The sequence below is a fragment of the Schistocerca cancellata genome, chromosome 11 (assembly GCF_023864275.1).
Source record: "Schistocerca cancellata isolate TAMUIC-IGC-003103 chromosome 11, iqSchCanc2.1, whole genome shotgun sequence".
Classification (NCBI taxonomy): Eukaryota; Metazoa; Arthropoda; class Insecta; order Orthoptera; family Acrididae; genus Schistocerca; species Schistocerca cancellata.
The window spans coordinates 35,419,333-35,439,714 of NC_064636.1; the positions used below are offsets into that span (position 1 = coordinate 35,419,333).

The following is a 20,382-nucleotide window of genomic DNA, read 5'->3' on the forward strand; positions in this document are numbered from 1 at the left end:
TATATCTAGGAGTGACACTGTTGTCCAATGGTAGAAGTAGGGATGATATAAACAATAAAATTGGCCAGGGCAAGTGAGCCATAAAACAGCAAAATGGTATTCTCTGGAACAAAAACAGAACGTACCATCTACCATACAATTATTGAAATCATCGCAACATATGGTGCAGAGTTGTGGGAACTAACTCAGAGGCAGAAAGATCGCCTGCTAAATGTCGAGACGGATTTCTGAAGATAGATCTGTGGACATTCCAGGCTTGATCGTATTAGAAATGATAGGATCAGAGAGGTTATGAATGTCGAAAGCACAATCATAGACTACATAGAAAGGAAGCGCCTACTCTGGTGCAGTCGCTTACAGTGTATGCCAGATACAAGACAGCCAAAACGTGTATGGCAATGGACTCCACATCAAAGAAGGAAGCACGGTAGTCCTGTAAGATTCTGGAAAGACGACATCAATGAAACAATGGTGGCGAGAGGTCTTAATGAAGGAGACTGGAATGACTGAACGATGAAGATTGGGAAGCGACTGAAGAAGCCGGCAATATGCGACGACCCTCAGACTAAACACCTCGTTGCAATAATGTGGGGCTGCCGCTGCTGCAGGAACAGCCCGGCACAGAATCACTGTGCCTTCCCCATAAATACACTCGCAGTACTGCTGTACCACTGTCAATCCACAATTGACACTGTCGGAAAGCGAAACCCTGGACAGACCCGATCAGCACTGAATGCAAACTTCAGGGCAATGCTGTTAACAGTAAGTAAGATTGGCAAATGGAAACCAATCTCACAGCGTGCAACATTGATATTTACACTGTTGTGCACTATTTTCAGTGGAATGCAGATACAACACTAACTGAGAGACAAAACCAAACTAAATGCAATAAGTCTGTAACGAGCTGCCAGAGACTGTGGGTCCCTAATATCAAAACACTCAGAAGGTACCTGAACAACCTCTGAAAGTTTGTTGTGGGGCTCTTCTTCATCCTGTATACATGCACACATACATTCAAATATAACACGATATATTACACAATGGTTATAACTACACTCTCAATTTTATAGTCAACTAGATTCTGAAATAGTTCAAAAATAATTATTAAGTTCACCATCCCAGGTCAGTGCCTCAGTAGGTGTCAGGTGACACATTTGAATGTCTCACGTTCAACTGCCAGTCAAAGATTTTCATCGGTCATTCATAATTTCTTTCACCTTTGTCAATGATTTGTTAATCTGAAAAACCCTAAAATGTACAAAAGGTCAGAGTTCCGTATCAAACTGCAGGTCTGCTGTAAATGGCTGACTAAGTCATTATGAGGGTTGGTGAATGGCATTCTGGGAATCAAACCTAGGTCCTTCTGTACCAAAGGAAGCAATGCTAACCATTCGACTACAGAGTCAGTGTGATATATGACCTGCCTAAGTTATTGATTACAAGCTGATAATTGCAATATTATTGGTGTCAATAAATGAAAATCTCGGCTGTAAACAGTGATAATAGCCAATCAATGAGAAACATTGTAAGAGACGTGCTTTATTCATACCAGTTAATAATTCAACTATAAACCGAGAGGTGGCAATACTACCTCCAATTTCAGGTTCTCACTATTCAAAACTATATCAGGATTATGCAAGTAAATAGCAGTAACTGCTAAATGCATGGCCGACAGCAGTAGTAATGCAACTTGTGTTCGTGGCACAAATATGATCTCCAGGGATTTAATTCAAATATCTTCTGAGATTTTATTGAAATTTTACTGTGCACTTTCTTGAAACAAGCATCTTGTCCCCCACCATCATTTACTGCTAAGATCTCCAAATATGAAAAGTTTTCAAGCCAACCACTGTAGTGTTGTGTTATCATTTAAAAACCTGTCACTAAACCAAATAACTGCAGGAAGCTTGGCACCAAAGAGAATGAGCACTACTACTGAGGTAACATTGCCAACAACTGCAGGAGGACTGTTCCCAGTAAAACACTGCAGTGTTCTCATTCTAGAGAGGTGTGTACGAGAACTTGTGTCAGGTTTAGAAGGCAGCAAATGGTTCAAATGGCTCTGAGTACTATGGGACTCAACATCTTAGGTCACAAGTCCCCTAGAACTTAGAACTACTTAAACCTAACTAACCTAAGGACATCACACACACCCAAGCGCGAGGCAGGATTCGAACCTGCGACCGTAGCAGTCCCGCGGTTCCGGACTGCAGCGCTAGAAGGCAGCAAATGAAGTACTGGTGGAAGTGAAGGTGTGTCACGAGTTGTGGCTCGACAGTCAGTCGGTAAAGCAACTGTTCACGAAAGGCAAAGGCAGGTTCAGCCCAGGTTCGGCACACGGTTATTCATTTGACGGGAAGTTCCAAATTGGCACACAGTCCGGTGCAGAGTGGAAATTCATTCTTGAAGTAATAAATAAGATTATGAGGAAGCTTTGAATATTTACCACCAAATTCTGCAACTGTGAGCAATTTATTTATGACAGCAAACTTATATAAATTAATTGGAAGAACTCCTAGTTACAAAGAAAGAGTTGGGCCTTCTAAATTTAATGCATTAGACTGACGTATGATCAACATTAACTGATGATTTTTGAATAAACTAAAAAAGGTGGATCTTTTTTCTGACCTCTTGTTATTCTGAATTTCCTTCTTCAAATGGTACAGAAATTTGACATGCAATCACAGTTATTCAGGCTGCGTGGTCACAAAAAGTGATGTACAATTGAGACCACCCCCCCCCCCCAATTAACTTGCCACATGCCTAAAATTTTGATGAATTCTAATAGCAAAAATTGATAGTGAGTATAAAACACATAATACATCACTTCCCAGAAAAACCGAGAATTTACAGGGTATGAACAACTTTTAGAATTTCAGAACTGCTCACTTCCACACTCCATAATTCAAACCTTAATTATGATAGTTTCATTGTAGGCATTCTAGACTATCAGTTACAACTCTGATGGGAGTTTGTGAGCTGACCAGATTAATAGTCTGTTTCATGTAGATCGACAACTGAGAGATTTGACAAAAGGACTTCAGTTTAATGTGCTATCGTTGGTTATCTTTTAGGAACATTGTAACCTGAGATTTCAGCAACTGTTTAAGTCTCACTTATATGCTTGTCGAGGGCTCAAAAGTATGTCACTGACTGATTGGTTATCTCTACTCCATCTACTTTTTGTATCCTGCCATTAGCATTTCCGTATTAGACGAGAGATTATTGCCAAACATCGAGATCATTAAAGACGGATCACAATCTCGGATTAGGGAAGGCTGGAGAAAGAAAAAGGCCGTGCCCTTTCGAAGGAACCATCCTGACATTTACATCGAACGATTTAGGGAAATCACGGAAAACCTACATCGGGACAACAGGACGTGGGTTTGAACCATTGTCCTCCCAAATGAGAGTCCAGTGCCATTTCAGTATTGTACAAGTAGCTCAGATTAGGGAAGGATGCAGAAAGAAAGCAGCCTAACCCTTTCAAAGGAACCACTCCGACATTTGCCTCGAGTGACTTAGAGAAATCACAGGAAACCTAAATTGGGATGGCCAGACAACGTTTTGAGTCGTCATCCTCCCAAATGATAGCCCAGTGTCATTTCAGTATTTTATAAGCAGCAACATAACCTCACTAGATATTATCTATCTTACCTCTTCTGAAAAGCTGAGTGGATCGGTGTAATCATCACAGTCCTGCAACAAATATGCAAAAATTATGTAAAACACACGAGTCAACTATAAAAAGTATCGAATTCACAAATCACCTGGCAGAAAGGAACAGAAACTCAACCAGAATCAAAAGGCAATACTGATCAGGGCATTAAAACCACGAAGCATACACATACTAGCTCATCAACATTATTCAGACATCTATTAATGTACTTCAATATGTGGTTTGAACTTCGGTAGAGGCACTTTCAATAACGTGTTTCAACACTTTGCAGTTGGGGCACAGGAACTGCTAAAATCCCTTAGAAGTCTTACACTTTTGCACCTTTTTTGCATGGCTCTGACCAAAAGATAACGATGACAAGCAAAACTTTTAACTGATGTTTGGATTATCATTCTATATCTCAACATTTGTTTAAAGTTTTTGAAAGATGTCACATATTTCCAGAATCATTATTTTTGAAAATTAGAAGATTCAGAGGCAGAAAAAAATTGTAATTGCAATAAATCAGAATTTATTATAAAATAAATGTAAAAACTATTTCATTAAATTTATACAACTCTTTTCATTGAACAAAATTTTTCTTGGCGTGAAGACTTTTCAAGCAATATCACACAACCATTTGGTCTCCCTTCCCATTCGTCTGCCAGTACTGCGTGCGCCCTTCTCAGAGCAAACAATGCAGTACCCTGTTTGCTGCTGAACCCTGCTTTTCATCTTCATTGAAACCTTCACCTGATTTCTCGAGTACCGTATTAGTTTTCCCAGGTTCATCATAAAAGTAAACAAGCTGGTTTGTATGTGAAAGACAGGCCGAAGTTTCTTGTACAGAATTGACCACGCACATCATAAATACATGAAAAAGTACCTTTTTCCACCATTTCATTGTTCGTCGTTGAAAATAATAGGAGGCCACTAGCTGATCTCCATAATCAACACCAGTTTTATTTTTATTATAATCAAGTATGAGATCAGGGTTCAGTTTTTCTACCATCCCAGCCTTGCATTTTGTCTTTGTAACACTACTTGTCATTCTATGTTTGTACAAAGGGCAAACACATCCCTAGTATCTTTCCAGTGAAGTGCTAGCATGGAATTTTTTCTCTTGAAATCTATTTCACCCGTTCATAGCTTATTATGTTTGAATTCCTGTGCTAGGCCTCTTCTGCTTCTCATTACTGTGCCAACAGCAGATGTGCTCTCATCAAACAATCTTTCAAATAATTTTACAAAAGTATAAAACTGGTCCACATTCAGTGTAAGACCCGAATGTGGACTGTTGCACAAACGTAGCACCACTTAATCTGCACTGTTGTCTTTTTCAGCTGCACCAGTGTACACTTCACAGTTCAAAACATATTCTATTGCTGATAATCACTTAGAATGAAAATTTTTTACCTCAGTTTGTTCTCGATATATACTCGAAATCGAATTCTCCCTCTGAATGGACACATACCTTCAACTGCGAGATTCTTGCCAGGATAAAAACTGTTCTTGCTTTTCAGTACAAGGTTATCAAAAAAAGGTCAGATTTTGTGTATAGGATCACGGTTTGGTTGATCCCTTTGTACGTAATTCTCATTGTTATTCACCCGAAGCATAAAGTAAATTGATCTAAATCTGTCTCTTTTTCATGATTTTTGGAGGTAAAGAGGAATCTAGCATTAGCTCATAGCTCCAATAGTCCATAACATTTGGTTTGTGTACAAGACATATGTGAATAATTATAGCAAAAAGCTGATACATCTCATGTAGTGTCACAACAGATCAACTGGCTCAAAGCAACCTGGAAGTTATCTTATTTTGCCTCCACAATTTGGAAATTGTTGCTCCAACGTAGCGGTTTGTTTCTGTCTTTATGTTTTTTATGACATTTGCATCAATGAAGATGCTCCAGTTGTCAAATTAAGTGCCACTGAAAATACAAGAAGGCAGTACTTGCCTTAAAGAGGCAAAATTCCATGTATCACTGATAGACACGATGACCCACCTGTTGTCGCGGCAAGAGGAACAAAGATAAAAGAGAAGCATCACAAATAGGTTAAATGCAGACCGACAGTAAGCACTGTGATGAATGCGCTTGTATACACCAAATTTTGGTGAACTTCCATAATTTCAAAGCCCCCTTCCCCGATATTTCACCCCAGTACAAAACTGATGACTACTTCACATTGCAGGACATGTGTTGCCAACTAAGCTGATACGCATATACACATCACCGTAATTGTGTGTGTGTGTGTGTGTGTGTGTGTGTGTGTGTGTGTGTGTGTGTGAGCGCGCGCACGCGCAGTGCGGGGGTGGGCGGTCACCTGCGCTTACTGACAAATGATAACTCATAACTGAACACTATAAAAGAGATTTTGTAGGTAAAAGTACAGATATTATGCAAGGCGGTTGCTCTTTATTTGCATGTAGCAGTTCACATCAAGGGATAGCAAAAGCACTAACTTCACGAGATGGCATACCTGTTTGGGGGAAGACTGGAAGCTGTGAGGACTGCTGGCCTGCTTTCGAGAGGCACAGAGTTCCGAAGATGAGACACACAAATGAACAACAGAGAATAAGATTTTCAAACAAATGATGTGTTTTTCTGGTTTCCTTCTTTGATTGATCTCGAGAATTGAAAGAAAGTACAGATAATGTATACCAGGGAAGTCAATAGATGGGTTACTGGTAAAAAATAATGAGTTTTTATATTATTTGACGGAAGCCTCGAAAGATGTGTTGTGGATTATTTAAACAGCAACAGAAATACAGTCCGAGTCCGAGAAAAGGCTTAGAAACTAACACGGTTGAGAATGAGAAAGGAAAGGAAGACATAAATTACTAATATTCCACAACACCGTCCACCAAAACACCACACAACCAGCTCCTTCTTTTAGTTACATTGTGCCACGGATATGCTTTTTTCCCCCCAATTCAATTCATAATCTCCTCATTAGTCATATGATCTACACAACGAATCTTCAGCTCTCTTCTGTTGCACCACATTTAAAAAGTGTCTAGTCTCTTCCTGCTTTAACTGCTTATTGTCTATATTTATTTCACTTCCATTAAAGATTACATTCCAGAAAATAGTTTTAGAGAACACCTAGTACACTTAAATTTATATTACACGTTCATCAATTTGTAATTTTCAGAAACACTTTTCTTCCCAGTGCCAGTCCGCATTTTATCCTGTCTACTTCAGATGTGGTCAGTTATCTCGCTGCCCAAAGAAACAAAACTCCGTTACTCAATTTAATGTAATTTCTTATCGAAATACCCCACAGTATCGCCCGTTCGTTTTCTTCTAATCCGTCACGCTACAGCGAAAAGCATCAGTGGCCAGATTGCGTACTGGCTACACCGGTTTCCAGTGATTACTCACTGTAAACAGCCCACAAACACTTCTCAGCCCACATCAGAGTCAACATTTCCACGAGACTCCTACTAAGAGACTTCTCTATCGACCACAACAAACATCTGCACCCCACGATTAGCATAGAGGTGCAAAGCTGTGGAAATTGCAAGCTGAAGCAATGAAACCCACGGGAGCACACGACGGCAGAGGTAGAGGAAGTCCAATTAGTAAATAGAGTGGTGACAAAAACCAGTAAGACAGCCAAACATTAAAATGGAACAAAGTTATTAGTAACAAAGTCTATTAAACCATTAACTGTTTTCCACAACATAAGTTTTTCTCTAGACGAAGTTAAAAAGTTTGTCGGTTTTGTACTTGTACGAGACAGCTACACACTTACCTCATTACCCTGTTAGAGTTCTAATCTATTGCCTTCCCGTAACCTCATTAAAATGAGTACACACGCTTAGCACAAGTCGCAGTAACCCTTCAGACTATCTGCTCCCCATCTGACAACTGGGTTACTTAGCAGTCTGTGTCTTTCTCCAGTGGTACGAGCTCAGGTGCCGTCTACTGGTCGATCTGAAAGCTCCACTTGCAACCTCCTCCTGAGCTACTATCAGCTGTGTCCGGACTCGGGCCGTAGTGCACCACCTGCCAAAACAGTGCGTGTCTATCCGCACCTGTCATCTCCCGAGCCCTAGGTAACGGTGCCGGGTCATTTTACTGTAACTGCTATGACGCACGGTCGATAGCACCACATTGAGACGGCAAGCTGCACGGGACTTCAGAGCAACCCAACAGAGGCCAGATGTGGCTGACACCGTCTCGCCAGAGGGTACGTCCAGCTTACCTGCTGCAAGTCACACGTAGACACGATCTCACGATCTCTAGAGCCGGATGCCACCGACATCTCTCAGGGTGTGTACGTGGACAAGAAAAAAAATTCCCGGATTTCCTGGTTGAAAATACACTTTCTCCCAGATGAAAATACAATTTTTCCGTGTTAAGTGACAGTATATTTTTCCTCGGCACTGTAAAACTTAGCAATCCTTTCGATGTTTACGGTTTTATAGACCGACGTAGAATTTCCCGGCACTTTAAGAAATGAAACTCGGGGGGAAAAAACAAAACCACATTTTGGAAAGAGCTTTGATGTTCAGCAACACGAACACCGCATATTTCTGTTTTATGAAGGTATAAATTTGAATTCCACCAAACACCGTATGTTACTTTCCGAAGCACAGAACTGAGATAGCAACGTGTTTTTGTAAGCCAGTCACAGCTCGTGTCACATGATCTCGCCAGCTGATGACAGAATAGGACGTGTGATGTAGTCTGCCAATAGCGAGATCACTCTTAAGTAGCCCAGAACACAAATAAGAAAAGTTAATGGTTTAAATTATAAGAAAAGCAAAGCTTTCAAATATAATATTGGTCTCTAAGATTAATAAGCTGCAAGAGAAGCTAAGCTTCCACTTATAATGTTCATCTTTTTTGAGTGTGTTACACTTTACGATACATCACACAGATGTGGAAGTAAAATTTTTAATAACAACGTTAATGTTTGATGATCTGGGCTCGAAATTCTTCTGGATGGTCATTCTCAAAGAGTTGATTTTTAAATGAGAGTCAAACGCCGAGTGATTTAAGAAATTCATCGTACATTCTCACACGTAGTACATATTGCGTGAAAGGAAATTTACTTTGAAAGTAATGCTTTTCAAACCACCATTCACAATATTTTCCCGCAACCTGTTAGGAATACGTTTGTTACAGCAGTTGAAAGAAAGCGCCAGATAACAGGTGTCACTGTGCTTGCCCTGATCTCTTCCTATGACGATGCAGGAAGGCCGTATGTTCGTTAGAGTAAAACATTAAAAGTTCCTGCATTGTGTCATATAAGAACAAGACATCACAGGACACTTCAGGAGCATTGGAATTTCACGAACCATACTAAAATGCACAATTCAGCTTAAAGTCCACATTCGTATGTAAATTTTCTTGGAGTACCAGTACTGTACTATCTCATGTTTGGTTCTTTATTACGGCATAATGCCGTACAAGCTACGAGATGGAAAATGTGCACTTGAAATGAAGCTAACAGTTGAAACGAGCCAACAGTCTGAAATTAAACACTTCGTTTCAAATAAACTGACTACCTCAGCGGAAAAGATTAACAAAAGCCAAATCTCTTTAGCAAACCGATAAAAATAACTTAATTGTTCTGCAAGGTGATTTATGCTTTACTGTCAAAAAGGTGGAAATAAAATCTGGAACTACTAAGATATTTTAGCCTTCAGTAATTATGCGAACACATTTTAATTATTTGATAGCTCCTGGCCACAGAAATCCATTTTGTTTTCATTCAATGTGAGAGCAATAAATGAAGAGGAAACAGCAAAATCACTAAACGTAAACACAGGTCACGTGGAGACTACCCTCCTCCCCACCACAACTCAGACTGCTCTGTGCATCATCAGCTCCGGATCTACAATATTTCCGAACCAGGGCAATACTAGAGAGTGGCGCCAGCCACACTTCTGTAGCCAGAAGTGGGAGAAGGTACGACTCATACGCGACTCAACTGCGAATGCACAAGAGCCTGCCTGCAATTGCTCAAATTAATCACAGCTGTCACATCATGCTCATCAGAGGCAATTTGTTGTTAGGAAGCATTGCGTAGTCTTCTTAAGGCCTCTGACACATTTTGCTGTTGGCAGATGCTTGTATGTGCACTCTGTTTTGTTGTTGTATATGGCACATTTCCTTTGCAAATTAAGTTTTATTTTTCGTTTTTTTTTTTTTCATCTCTCATTCATGTTTTGTTGCTGCAGTATTAATCTGCAGAAGCAGGATACAGTAATATCCTTTGTTAGATTATTGGTTCTTACCAGTAAAAATCACAAAAATTTAACTGAAAACTAAAACGATGAAAAATTCCCGGAATTCTAAAAAATCCCCGGGTTGTTCCCGGATGAAAAAATTCGTGTGTTTTCCCAGATCTCCCGGTTGTACCGGGTCGTATACACCCTGATATATTATCGTGGGTTTTCCCACGAATTTTTTCATCCGGGAAAAACCCGGGAATTTTTTAGAATTCCGGGAATTTTTCATCGTTTTAGTTTTCAGTTAAATTTTTGTGATTTTTACTGCCTTTGAAGCCTGACAAGTGTCGCATGACCCTGTCCTTCCTCTAATCAGTATGTCTCCCATAGTTCTTTCCTCACTTCCACCTAACATAATCTCTTGTTAGCCTACTTAATTTTTCAGCAGCGTTCTGTATGTTGCATCTCAAATTGTTTAATTCTCTTCTTTCTCGGTTTATCCACAGACCACGATTCACTTCCATAAAATGCTGTGTTCCAAATGTTTATTTTCAGAAATTTCATTCTCAAACTGAGGTCTCTGTTTGATGCCAGTGAACTACTTTAGGCTCCTTATGGTCACATTAAAAGAAAGATGCTAAAATGGGTTTATAAATAACACATTGACTTGCGTGACAAACAGAACGACATCACAGCACAATGTGAAAAAGCTGCACTATCGTACATTATTTGAACACTGCGTAAACCAGGAGAAAGTCTGGCATACAACAACACATTGTATGCCTCTCTGTATCAATAGATTGCCCATATATTCTATACTGGTACTGTTATGTAGACGCTAATGAATTTCTTTGAAGAAGATAGTCAACAAATTTGGCCAATATGTACTTACAATTTCTTCTTTGATGATAACTGGCAGTTCCTGATCATGACCCATTTGTTCACTTGACTGAAAACATAAAAACAAATAATGATACACAATACCAGTAATAGTGTTACTACTACTACCACTACTACTACAGCTGCAGTCTACAAGCCACCACACAACATGAACGTGCGCAAAAAGTCAATGGGATCATTTTCATCCAAAGCTGTTTCATTAGCAAAGTAGTAAAATTTCAGTACATCTCCATAAAAATGCCAACTTCTCCGACGCAAAGAAGTCCCCATGTGTGGAATCAACTTTTAGAAACCACCTACACAGTAGTGTAGGGTAGGGTCACAGGTAACACATCCTGCAGCCATTCACCTTACTTGGCTCTCATTTGCGAGTAATTGATGAAAAACAATTTTGCGTGATACTCTTAGAGCCTTCGAAGTAATAGTAATTTACAGAGCAGTGGTGTAGGGTAGTGGTTGAGATATATACCTGATGCACTGGAAGCTATGGGTTCAATGCCATCACGAGGGTTTTACTTTCAAATTCTTATTGAAATGGCTGACAAATTTTATTTAGTTAATTGGTTTAAATGAATTTTTTAAAATTTATAATCCTTTCCAACATCATTTTAATCTCGCTTTTTTCCGTTGGAAATCATTGTACATATGATTCTAATTATTTTTATATTTTAACTTCAATTTAATTTCTTCCCAAGTTGTTATGTGTTTTCATCTATGTTCATTATTTTCATTCCTCAACTTGCTTGAATTCCATTTTACCTATAATCCTGTCTTTCATTCAAATCCTCGTCTGCATCATTTTGTCCACTATGCAACAAGAAATTATGTTTTAAAAGTTTGTATGAATATGTAATGTAGAAAAATGTACACATTTTAACACACACATATTTGGCTCCACTTTTCAGCCAATATAAATAGGTTATTTTGTTTTTTAATGAAAGCACCATTTTCAAACATTTAAATATTATCATAGAGCAATAAAAATAATTACAGTCACATGCATAAATATGAGAAATAAAAAAATAGAAAGGAAAAAAGAAATGAAACAAATTTAAAACAATGATTAAAGTGACGTGCAAAGGATTAGAAATAACATGTTAATGAATTAACTCAAAAAATAATGACTACATAATTTTCATAAAGATTTTAAAATCTTAATGCATTCACTTCTATATGTCACTGTGGCTCCGAGTATTACATTATTTTGAAGGGGTGTAACTCATCACACAAAATACTTTTTGTCGATACCTGGAAACGAGAGACCACTTGGGTGAATGGCTGCAGGGTGTGACATCTGTGACCCTAACCTAGACCACCACCAAGAAGTTCATCCCTCCCCTGGGCACCTCCCTTTATGAATGTATCACTCCAGACATATGAACAAGAGAGCAATATATTCATTGAATTGCTTTAGGAACTGCACTATTTGAAGATAATGTGACTATAGTGCACAGTATATTTTGTAATAACTCTTGCCACTGCAAGTTGTTGATTATATTAACCCACACACTTATATCTCCCCCCCCCCCCCCCTCTCTCTCTCTCATGCACGTGTTTCTGTAATTTATTTCATACACAATACCATTATACAATCACAACAATCAAATTTAGCAAGTGCTCACAAAGTGATGAACAATACTCAGTAGCAAGCTCCATGACAATTCTTCCATTGAATATCTGCATGTGATTCACCTTTTTACACCTGTAATTGATTAGAGTGTGCCTGTGTTTATGACAAGGCAAACAAAAAAAGAACAATGAATACATAAAGGAAGGGCCACCATCGTATAGAATCAATGCAATTAGGCTTTAGGATTATGAATACCCTGGAACACCATGCAAAGATGAGTTGGAGCATCTTCAAAACAATAAAACAAAAACCAAGAAAAAATACCTCTTTGAAAAATCAAACAAATTATATTCTTAAAGTCACTGAATTAACATATGAAATAAACAAACATACCAATACTTCTGTAACAATAAGAAATAAATAAGCAGATCAATGATATTTATATTTAAAAAAAAAAAACCACTAGAAGAAATGAAAATTTTCGGTGTGGCAATCTCTTTCCACAGCACTTTCCATTCTGTTCAGCTGCTCTTTCAAGTCCTTTGCTATCTCTGAAAGAGCTGCAATGTCATCAGCAAACTTAAGAGTTTTTATTTATTTTCCCTTTAGTAACACACTCAGTGCACACACAGAATAACATGGAGGATAGGCTAGAACCTGTCTATCTTCTCAACCACTGCCTGCCTTTCACATCCTTTGGCTCGTGAAACTGCAGTCCTGCTTCTGTACAACTCAAAGATAACATTCCAATCCCTGTATTTTATCCCTGATACACTCAGAATTTCAAAAAGTGTGTTCTACTCAACTAAATAACACAAACACAAAAGTACAGCACAATAGTACAAACCCCCCCCCCCCCCCCCCCTTACTGCTGCTCACTTCTGCCACCTTACGACTGCCGTACTGACTGACCCGGGCACCAGCTTCCTCTCCTACTGGCTCTTGTGACCAACCTCAGCCTCTCACTTAATCACTGCAACTATCGCAAGCTGCAGATTCCCAAACTCCCGAGATTTTCAAAAGGCTTTCGAAAGCATTCCTCACGAGGGGGTCCTAATCAAACTGTGTGTCTTTGGATAGCTTTTGATTTTTGTGACTGAATTTGTGATTTCCTGTCAGAAATGTCACAGTTCATTGTAACTGATGGAAAGAAGTCAAGTAAAACAGAAGTGATGTCCGACATTTCCCAAGAATGTATTATAGGCCCTCTGCTGCTCCTATCTACATAAATGAATTAGGGGACAATCTGAGCAGCCCTCTTAAGATTGTTTGCAAATGATGCTGTCATTTACAGTCTAATGAAATCAGAAGAAGATCAAAACGCGCGCGCGATTGCGTGCGCGTGTGTGTGTGTGTTTATTTTGCCATATTCCAACGAAGGAGTTTTTGGCTGCTGAAAGCTTACTTTTTTGACAGTCTTTTTGTTGTGCCTATCTGGGACTCAGCATCTCCGCTACATGGTGAGTAGCAATCTATCCTTTTCATACAATTGTAATTATAAAATGATTTAGACAAATTACAAAATGATTTAGACATGATACCTGTATAGTGCAAAAAGTGGCAACTGATCCTAAATAATGAAACCTGTGAGGTCATCCACATGAGCAATAAAAGGACTCTACCATATTTCAGTTACCCAGTAAATCACAAATCTGAAGGCTGTCAATATGACTAAATACCCAGGAATTAGAATTACAAAGAACTTGAATTGGAACGATCACATATATAATATTGTAGGGAAGGCAGCAGAAGACTGCATTTTATTTGGCAGAACACTTGGGAAATGCAACGAAGCCAGTAGAGAGACTGCCTACACTACATTTCTCCGTACTGTGCTACAGTAGTGCCGTGCAGTACCAGAGCCTCATCAAGTAGGACTGACGGAGAGCATCGCAAAAGTTCAAAGAAGGGAAGTTCACTTTGTGTTATCGTGAAATAGGGGAGAGAGTGTCACAAATATGATATGTGAATAAGGGCGGCAGTCATTAAAATAAATGTGTTTTTATTAGGGCGATTTATTTTCACAAAATTTCAGTCTCAAACTTTCTCCTTTAAATCCAAAAATATTTTGCTGACATTCACCTACTAGGGGGAAATGATCATTGTAATATAATAACAGAAATCAGAGCTTGCGTGGGAAGATTTCAGTGTTCACTTTCCCTACGCGCAATTCGAGAGTGGAATGGTAGAGAAATAGAGTGAAAGTGGTTCTATGAACCCTCTGCCCAGGCACTTGAGTGTGAATTGCAGAGCAGTCATGTAAATGTGTAGAAGCAGATAGAAATTAGGACGGTGTAAGAAGATTACAATTTTGAAAAGAGTCTGAGGTTAGAGACGTGTGCCGAATTAAATTCAGAAATTCACCATAAGCATCAGAGATGGTATATTTTCCGTATCCTTGTCTATACGTGTGAACAAGCGTGTGTACAGTAAGTCTTGTTACAGTTGGAGTCATATAATTCAACTGGAACACAGTAGTCCCCCGAAGTTGTTACTTCCATGTAGATGATATATTGTGCATGTTTGTAGATGATATATTGTGCATGTTTATTTTTTTTATATTATTTATTTGAGGTATGCCTTGGACAGTGTGCAGTGGATGGACTTTGATAGCAGAAATCCCTGTGACATTTCAGATACTGATCGGAAGTACCAACATTGTATGCACTGCCAAGGAGGACCACAGAGTACTATGTTCCATGGAGGTACTCTATCACACTGACAATGAGAAAATGAAATCTGATTTTTATGCAGAAAAGTCAGTTTCAAGTCTAGTACATACCATATACTAACCCTCACTGATATAATAAAAGTTAATCATTATCTTAAATAATGTTGAAGTTCTTAGTAGCAAATAATGACAGAAGATACTGTAGCAATCACTTTGAAAGAGTGTCTAATTATTTATAAATACTGAAAAAGTAGTTGGAGGCATGTAATAAAGAAGATAAAGTTCAACTTGGATACACATTATATAGTAGTTTTTTTGTTTTGTTTGAAAATTCAGAAAGGAAAAGAGCTTTAAAAGCAAATACAAATAATTTTCTTCTCAATTCCTCACTGTATGTAGTATTGCCTTTCAAGCTGCTGACAGAATCAAAGAAGTGTATGTTGAATGAAACCCTCAAGCATAGATACAAAAAGCTCAATTATTTGGTAGGATAACAGACAAATGAGTGTCACAGGGAGCTTAAACTGTTGAAGTTTTAGATGTTATCACAAATCACTGCTCGGTCAACAGGAGAACACCATGCGCAAATGCTAAAATACACACAAAACAAAGGCAAGCGAGAGAGAGATATTGTGTCAAATGGCTGTATGATGGTAGAAGTTACCTGAGTAACAACACAGACAAATTCCATTGTGGTCACACTTTCAAACTATTGTCTGCATATTTATGGAATTCTCATGATGAATGAGAAATGAGATGCTGACACGGTTTGCTTGTTGAAATCTGGCAGCCTTCCCTAATGTTCTGAATGGAATGCTGCTACGTCACACCTCAACTATCAGCCTAGAGATCGGATGCACCTATCGTGGAAACACAAACAATCTTCTTCACGGAGGTCCAAGTGAGAGTCAGTTTTCAATTTCATTTTACTTTTTTCCATTCCCAACTCTTGAGAGCAGTTTGGGCTGTCATGGGACTTCACAATTTTGAGCCAAATACCTCAGAATGCATGGAGTGTGACAGTTTACAACCTCAAATACTCCATCCATCATCTAACCACTGTTCCATGCGAATTTTCCATTGCTCAAAGGAGTGTTTGAAGTTATCTTCCGATAGCTCGTCTATGGTCACATCACTTTTTCTTTCACAGCTTCAGCTGCCTCAGATCTCTCTCATTTCAGTGCAGATTTCACTTTTGGGAACAGAAGAAAGTCACTTGGAGCAAGATCTGGTGAGCACGATAGATGTTGCAACATCGGGATCCCACACTTGACCAAAAGTGATTTGACAACCCACGCAGTATAGGTCCTGGCCTCGTGCAGAATCCAGACTTGTTTTGGCACAATTAAGGTTGTTTCCTTCTGACACACTGACACAGCACAGATTTACAGTTTGAGCTTCAGGTACCTCATTAAAATACACTGTCTCACGTGCAAGGAAAAACAACAATCATTCCTTTGAATTACAATCTGACATTCCAGCATTCTTTAGTTTTAGTAAAGTGGGGGTCTTTAGGTGCCAATCAGTGCACTAGGTTTCGAAATTGTACGAGGGTGGTTTGAAAAGGTCTCAGAACAGAATAGAAAAAAAGTACTTACATCACTGAATTTTTTTTTATTTTTCAATGTAGTCTCCTTGTAGATTAATGCACTCAGTCCAACGATGTTCCAATGCCTTGATCCCATCTCGAAAATGAGTTTCCTCCAGGCCTTCAAAATAGTTGTCAATTCCAGCAATCAATTCTTCATTCGAAGTGAATCTTCATCCACCAAGAAAAATTTCCAGTTTTCGGAAGACATGGAAGTATGACATAGGTGTATCAGGTGAATAAGGTAGGTGTGGCAACAATTCATACCTCAGTTTGTGTAATTTTGCCATGGCGACGACGTGTCCAGGCACGCATCAAAGAGTTGCGACACCTATCTTGCAGAAAATTTTTTCATTTCTAATTCTTCAGTTAAAATGTGATATACAGATGACATGTGGCAAGCGTGAGCAATTTCACACACTTTCAATCGGCGATCTTCTGTGACCATTTTGTGCACTTTTGTAATGATTTCTGGAGTAGTGACACATCTTGGCCGACTGCGGATCACCATCTAAGCTCTCCCGACCAAATTTAAATTCATTTGTCCACCTGCCAACAGTCGAATATGAAGAAGCATAGTCCCCCAGTGTATTCCAGAAATCGGCACGAATACCCTTAGCTTTCATACCGTCCTTTACGGAGCACTTAATCACTGCTCAAATCTAGATTTTTTCCCATCTTCACAAATCACTACGCGGGAACAACAACACAGCCACGTCACTGCCACAGCTCTCTTCCAAGATCACTGACGTAGCACATGTTTACAGCCAGCAGTCCAATGAATATCGTGTGAACAACTCGTTATGCTAGCACCGATCTCTCGTGGCGATTCAGAGAGAGGTTTTCAAACCACCCTTTTAAGTTAAAAATGATTATTCATTGCATGTTATTACTATTTCAAAAAATTTAGTCCTTTTTGATGGTTTTCAGAGAGTCAGCACAAATGTTCACAAGAAAGTCTTTGTTCAGGCATCAGGCTCTTGGACACTATTTTTAAACAAACTTCCATCACATAGAAATTTGCATGCAAGATGTGCGTAACTGTTTGTCAATCACTGCGATATAAGCAACCACGCGAATCCTGAACTAATGGTTTTTTTCGATTAAATCTCCAATTTTTCAATGCTTCAGTACATTGCTGATCTTCAGGGTTACCAGGGACGTGACTCGTCTTTAATCTCATCTCTACCCTCTACCACTCAGAAACCTGTGCAGAAAAACAAATGGGCCTCTGTGGCAGACTTCAAATGTTTCACTAAAAATTTCACCGTACTCTGTTACTCTTTTAAGACACTAAGCGTTCTTTCAATCGGCTGCAACAATCCGACACAAACAAAGTCCCCTGGCCGACTGAGGGGTCGGCAGGTGAACACGTAAGGGGAACGAGGAGGGGAGACATCACGTGCCTCGGCATTTGACTTTGACGTCTGTGCTGCTTTTCTGTTTAAAAAAAAAGGTTTTATTTTTAGCCAAACCTTGCATCTCCTAAAGATAGAGTTACGATCCAGATCTGACTTGGTCCGAACACCAAAAAATGTTATAAAACTGATACTACTTTTTATGTGTCTTTTCGGCAATTTTGGAATAACCCTTCTGAGATGTGAATTACCGGGCACAGCTTCTTTTAATATTTAACTTTTCCTCGCAGGCGTGTCCCTGCGCATCCAAGTGCTCAACTTTCTACACACTCAGTTTTAATGGAAGCTACAATCTTGGTAACAATTACAAATTTTTTTTAATGTAACTGAATATTGACTCACAAAATAGCTGACAAAAATATCTCTGTATCCACTTATCATCACTATCTACTTACCATCAAGACAGCCACTTTGAAGCAAAGATAAACTGACATGCTGATCTTTCCAATTATTAATTACCAAAGTTTCTGTTTTAATTTTTAGGCTCGACTGTTTTATTTCCTTTAGGCTAATTAATTTTACATTTTTATCACCATCTCCTCAAGGGTGTGCCACTGCTAAGAGACTCAGAACAAGTAAAATGACATTAAAAATGTGTAGTTCTCACCTCTTCATTTGCTGACAACGTGGATTCGTCAGGGTCTTCTAATGGTTTCTCCCTGACTGACAAGTATTCAAATTCCTGAAAAACACGAGTTTGACTTGCTAAGCTAGCATCACAGGCAGTTACAGTAACGACAAATCTTTAGCAATTCTGAGGAATGTAATTCCAAATTAACATCAATGATAAATATTAATCGTACAGCCACTGGTATTCATTTACAGACAAGATACACTATCAGTACTATCCTACGGCATAATATTCTGAGGGAAATGCAGCCAAGACCAAAAACCATTCTAGGCCCAAAAAATATTCTATGAAGTGTTCAGTACGGGTATTGCATTATCCAATAGCCAGACCTATTGTAGAGCCTTCTTTAGGAACCTTGGAACCCTCTCGTTCGTGTGCTGAAGTACTTTTGCATACTCAATTCGCTGTTAATAACAAGAATAAATTTAAGATAAACTATGAAATTCACAGTCGCAAGACAAGAATAAAAAGGAAGATTAGGGTTTAACAACCCCATCAGCATCGTGACATACACACCAAATGCTCGGATTCTGGAAGATTGTGACTAGAAATCAAACTACTTGTTCTCAAAGGAACCCTCCCAGGATTTTCCTTATGCAATTCAAGGAAACTATTTGAAGTCTGCCGAGTGACTGCGCCAGGTTCCGGTCACTTCCGACAGACAGCGTAGCGGCAGGACAGCTTCAAAATGGTGTCTGTACGTAATGTACATTGCAAGCAACATGACGTCATTGAATTTCTCACTGCAGAGAAAATAAACTGTGGGGAATATTCACAAATGCTCATACAAAGTCTACGGAGCATCTGCTGTTGAGAAAAGTTTACTTGGTGCGCACAAAGGGTGGGGTCATCAGAAGGCGGTTCGGCGGAGCTCGACGATTTGCAACGGTCAGGGAAACCACCCGTGGCTGTCACACCTGACAAGTTGCAGCAAGCTTCCACTCGTTTGGCCCATTAACCCTTTGACTGCCGGGGACACGTTAACTCGCCACGCCTCGCCCTTCCCCTGGTGGACCTGACGTGTTTAAGTGTGGCCCTTTGGCTCTCCCTACAGCACTAAGGACGTGTCGACGTGTACCGTGCGCCGGCCTTTTCACTGCTAGGGGCGAGTTTACACGTGCTGAGTCTGTCTTTCCACCCTGCTCTTCCAGTAGCTGTTCAGTGGTCTTACTGTATAGTTCGAGAGTGCGTACATTTGTTGCTGTGTTCCCTCTTTGCAAAATTCAACTTCGCTTCCTGTATTTTCATCAGTTTTCTTGTTTTCTACGGGAGAAATGTTACGTCACCGTGGTTCCACAGATAAAGAGATCCTGGACACGCTCACTAGGGGCGACAGTGAGTGTGAATTATCTGACGTTGCTAGCAGTGACGAGTCTTCGACAGAATCTCGTAGCTGCAGTCCTCCGCCCTATACATCGGAGTGGAGAGCAAGAATTACAGTCAACAGTTTCTCTGAATCCAAGGAATCAGAAAGTGACATGTTTGACAGGAAAGAAACAGATTTTCAGCTATTAAAACCATTACTTTGATGCCTCAAGTTCAGGACACAAATGTCAACTAGATACTGACCCAAACCATTCTTTCATTTTTTCAGATATTTATGTCTGAAGAAGTGTTGCAATTTATTACAGATCAAACAAATCGTTTTTATGTTTGCATGAGAGAAAATACTACAGAATCTGTGAATTCTCAACTGCTAAAGTGGAAAGACACTGGACCTGAGAACTGTGAAAAGGTACAATAAATATTTTTTTCAC

The 20,382-nt window shown here is 39.3% G+C and overlaps 1 protein-coding gene across 1 annotated transcript in view; it reads right to left on the minus strand.

The window, feature by feature from the left end:
- LOC126108116 (uncharacterized) overlaps positions 1-20,382 on the minus strand; it is a 212,891-nt gene that overhangs the window by 11,331 nt on the left and 181,178 nt on the right. Inside the window, exons 11-13 of the mRNA XM_049913347.1 lie at positions 18,602-18,676; positions 10,740-10,796; positions 3,658-3,699 (exon numbers count right to left, since the gene is read on the minus strand). Of these exons, the coding sequence (XP_049769304.1) occupies positions 3,658-3,699; positions 10,740-10,796; positions 18,602-18,676 (174 nt within the window). The remainder of the gene's footprint in view (positions 1-3,657; positions 3,700-10,739; positions 10,797-18,601; positions 18,677-20,382) is intronic.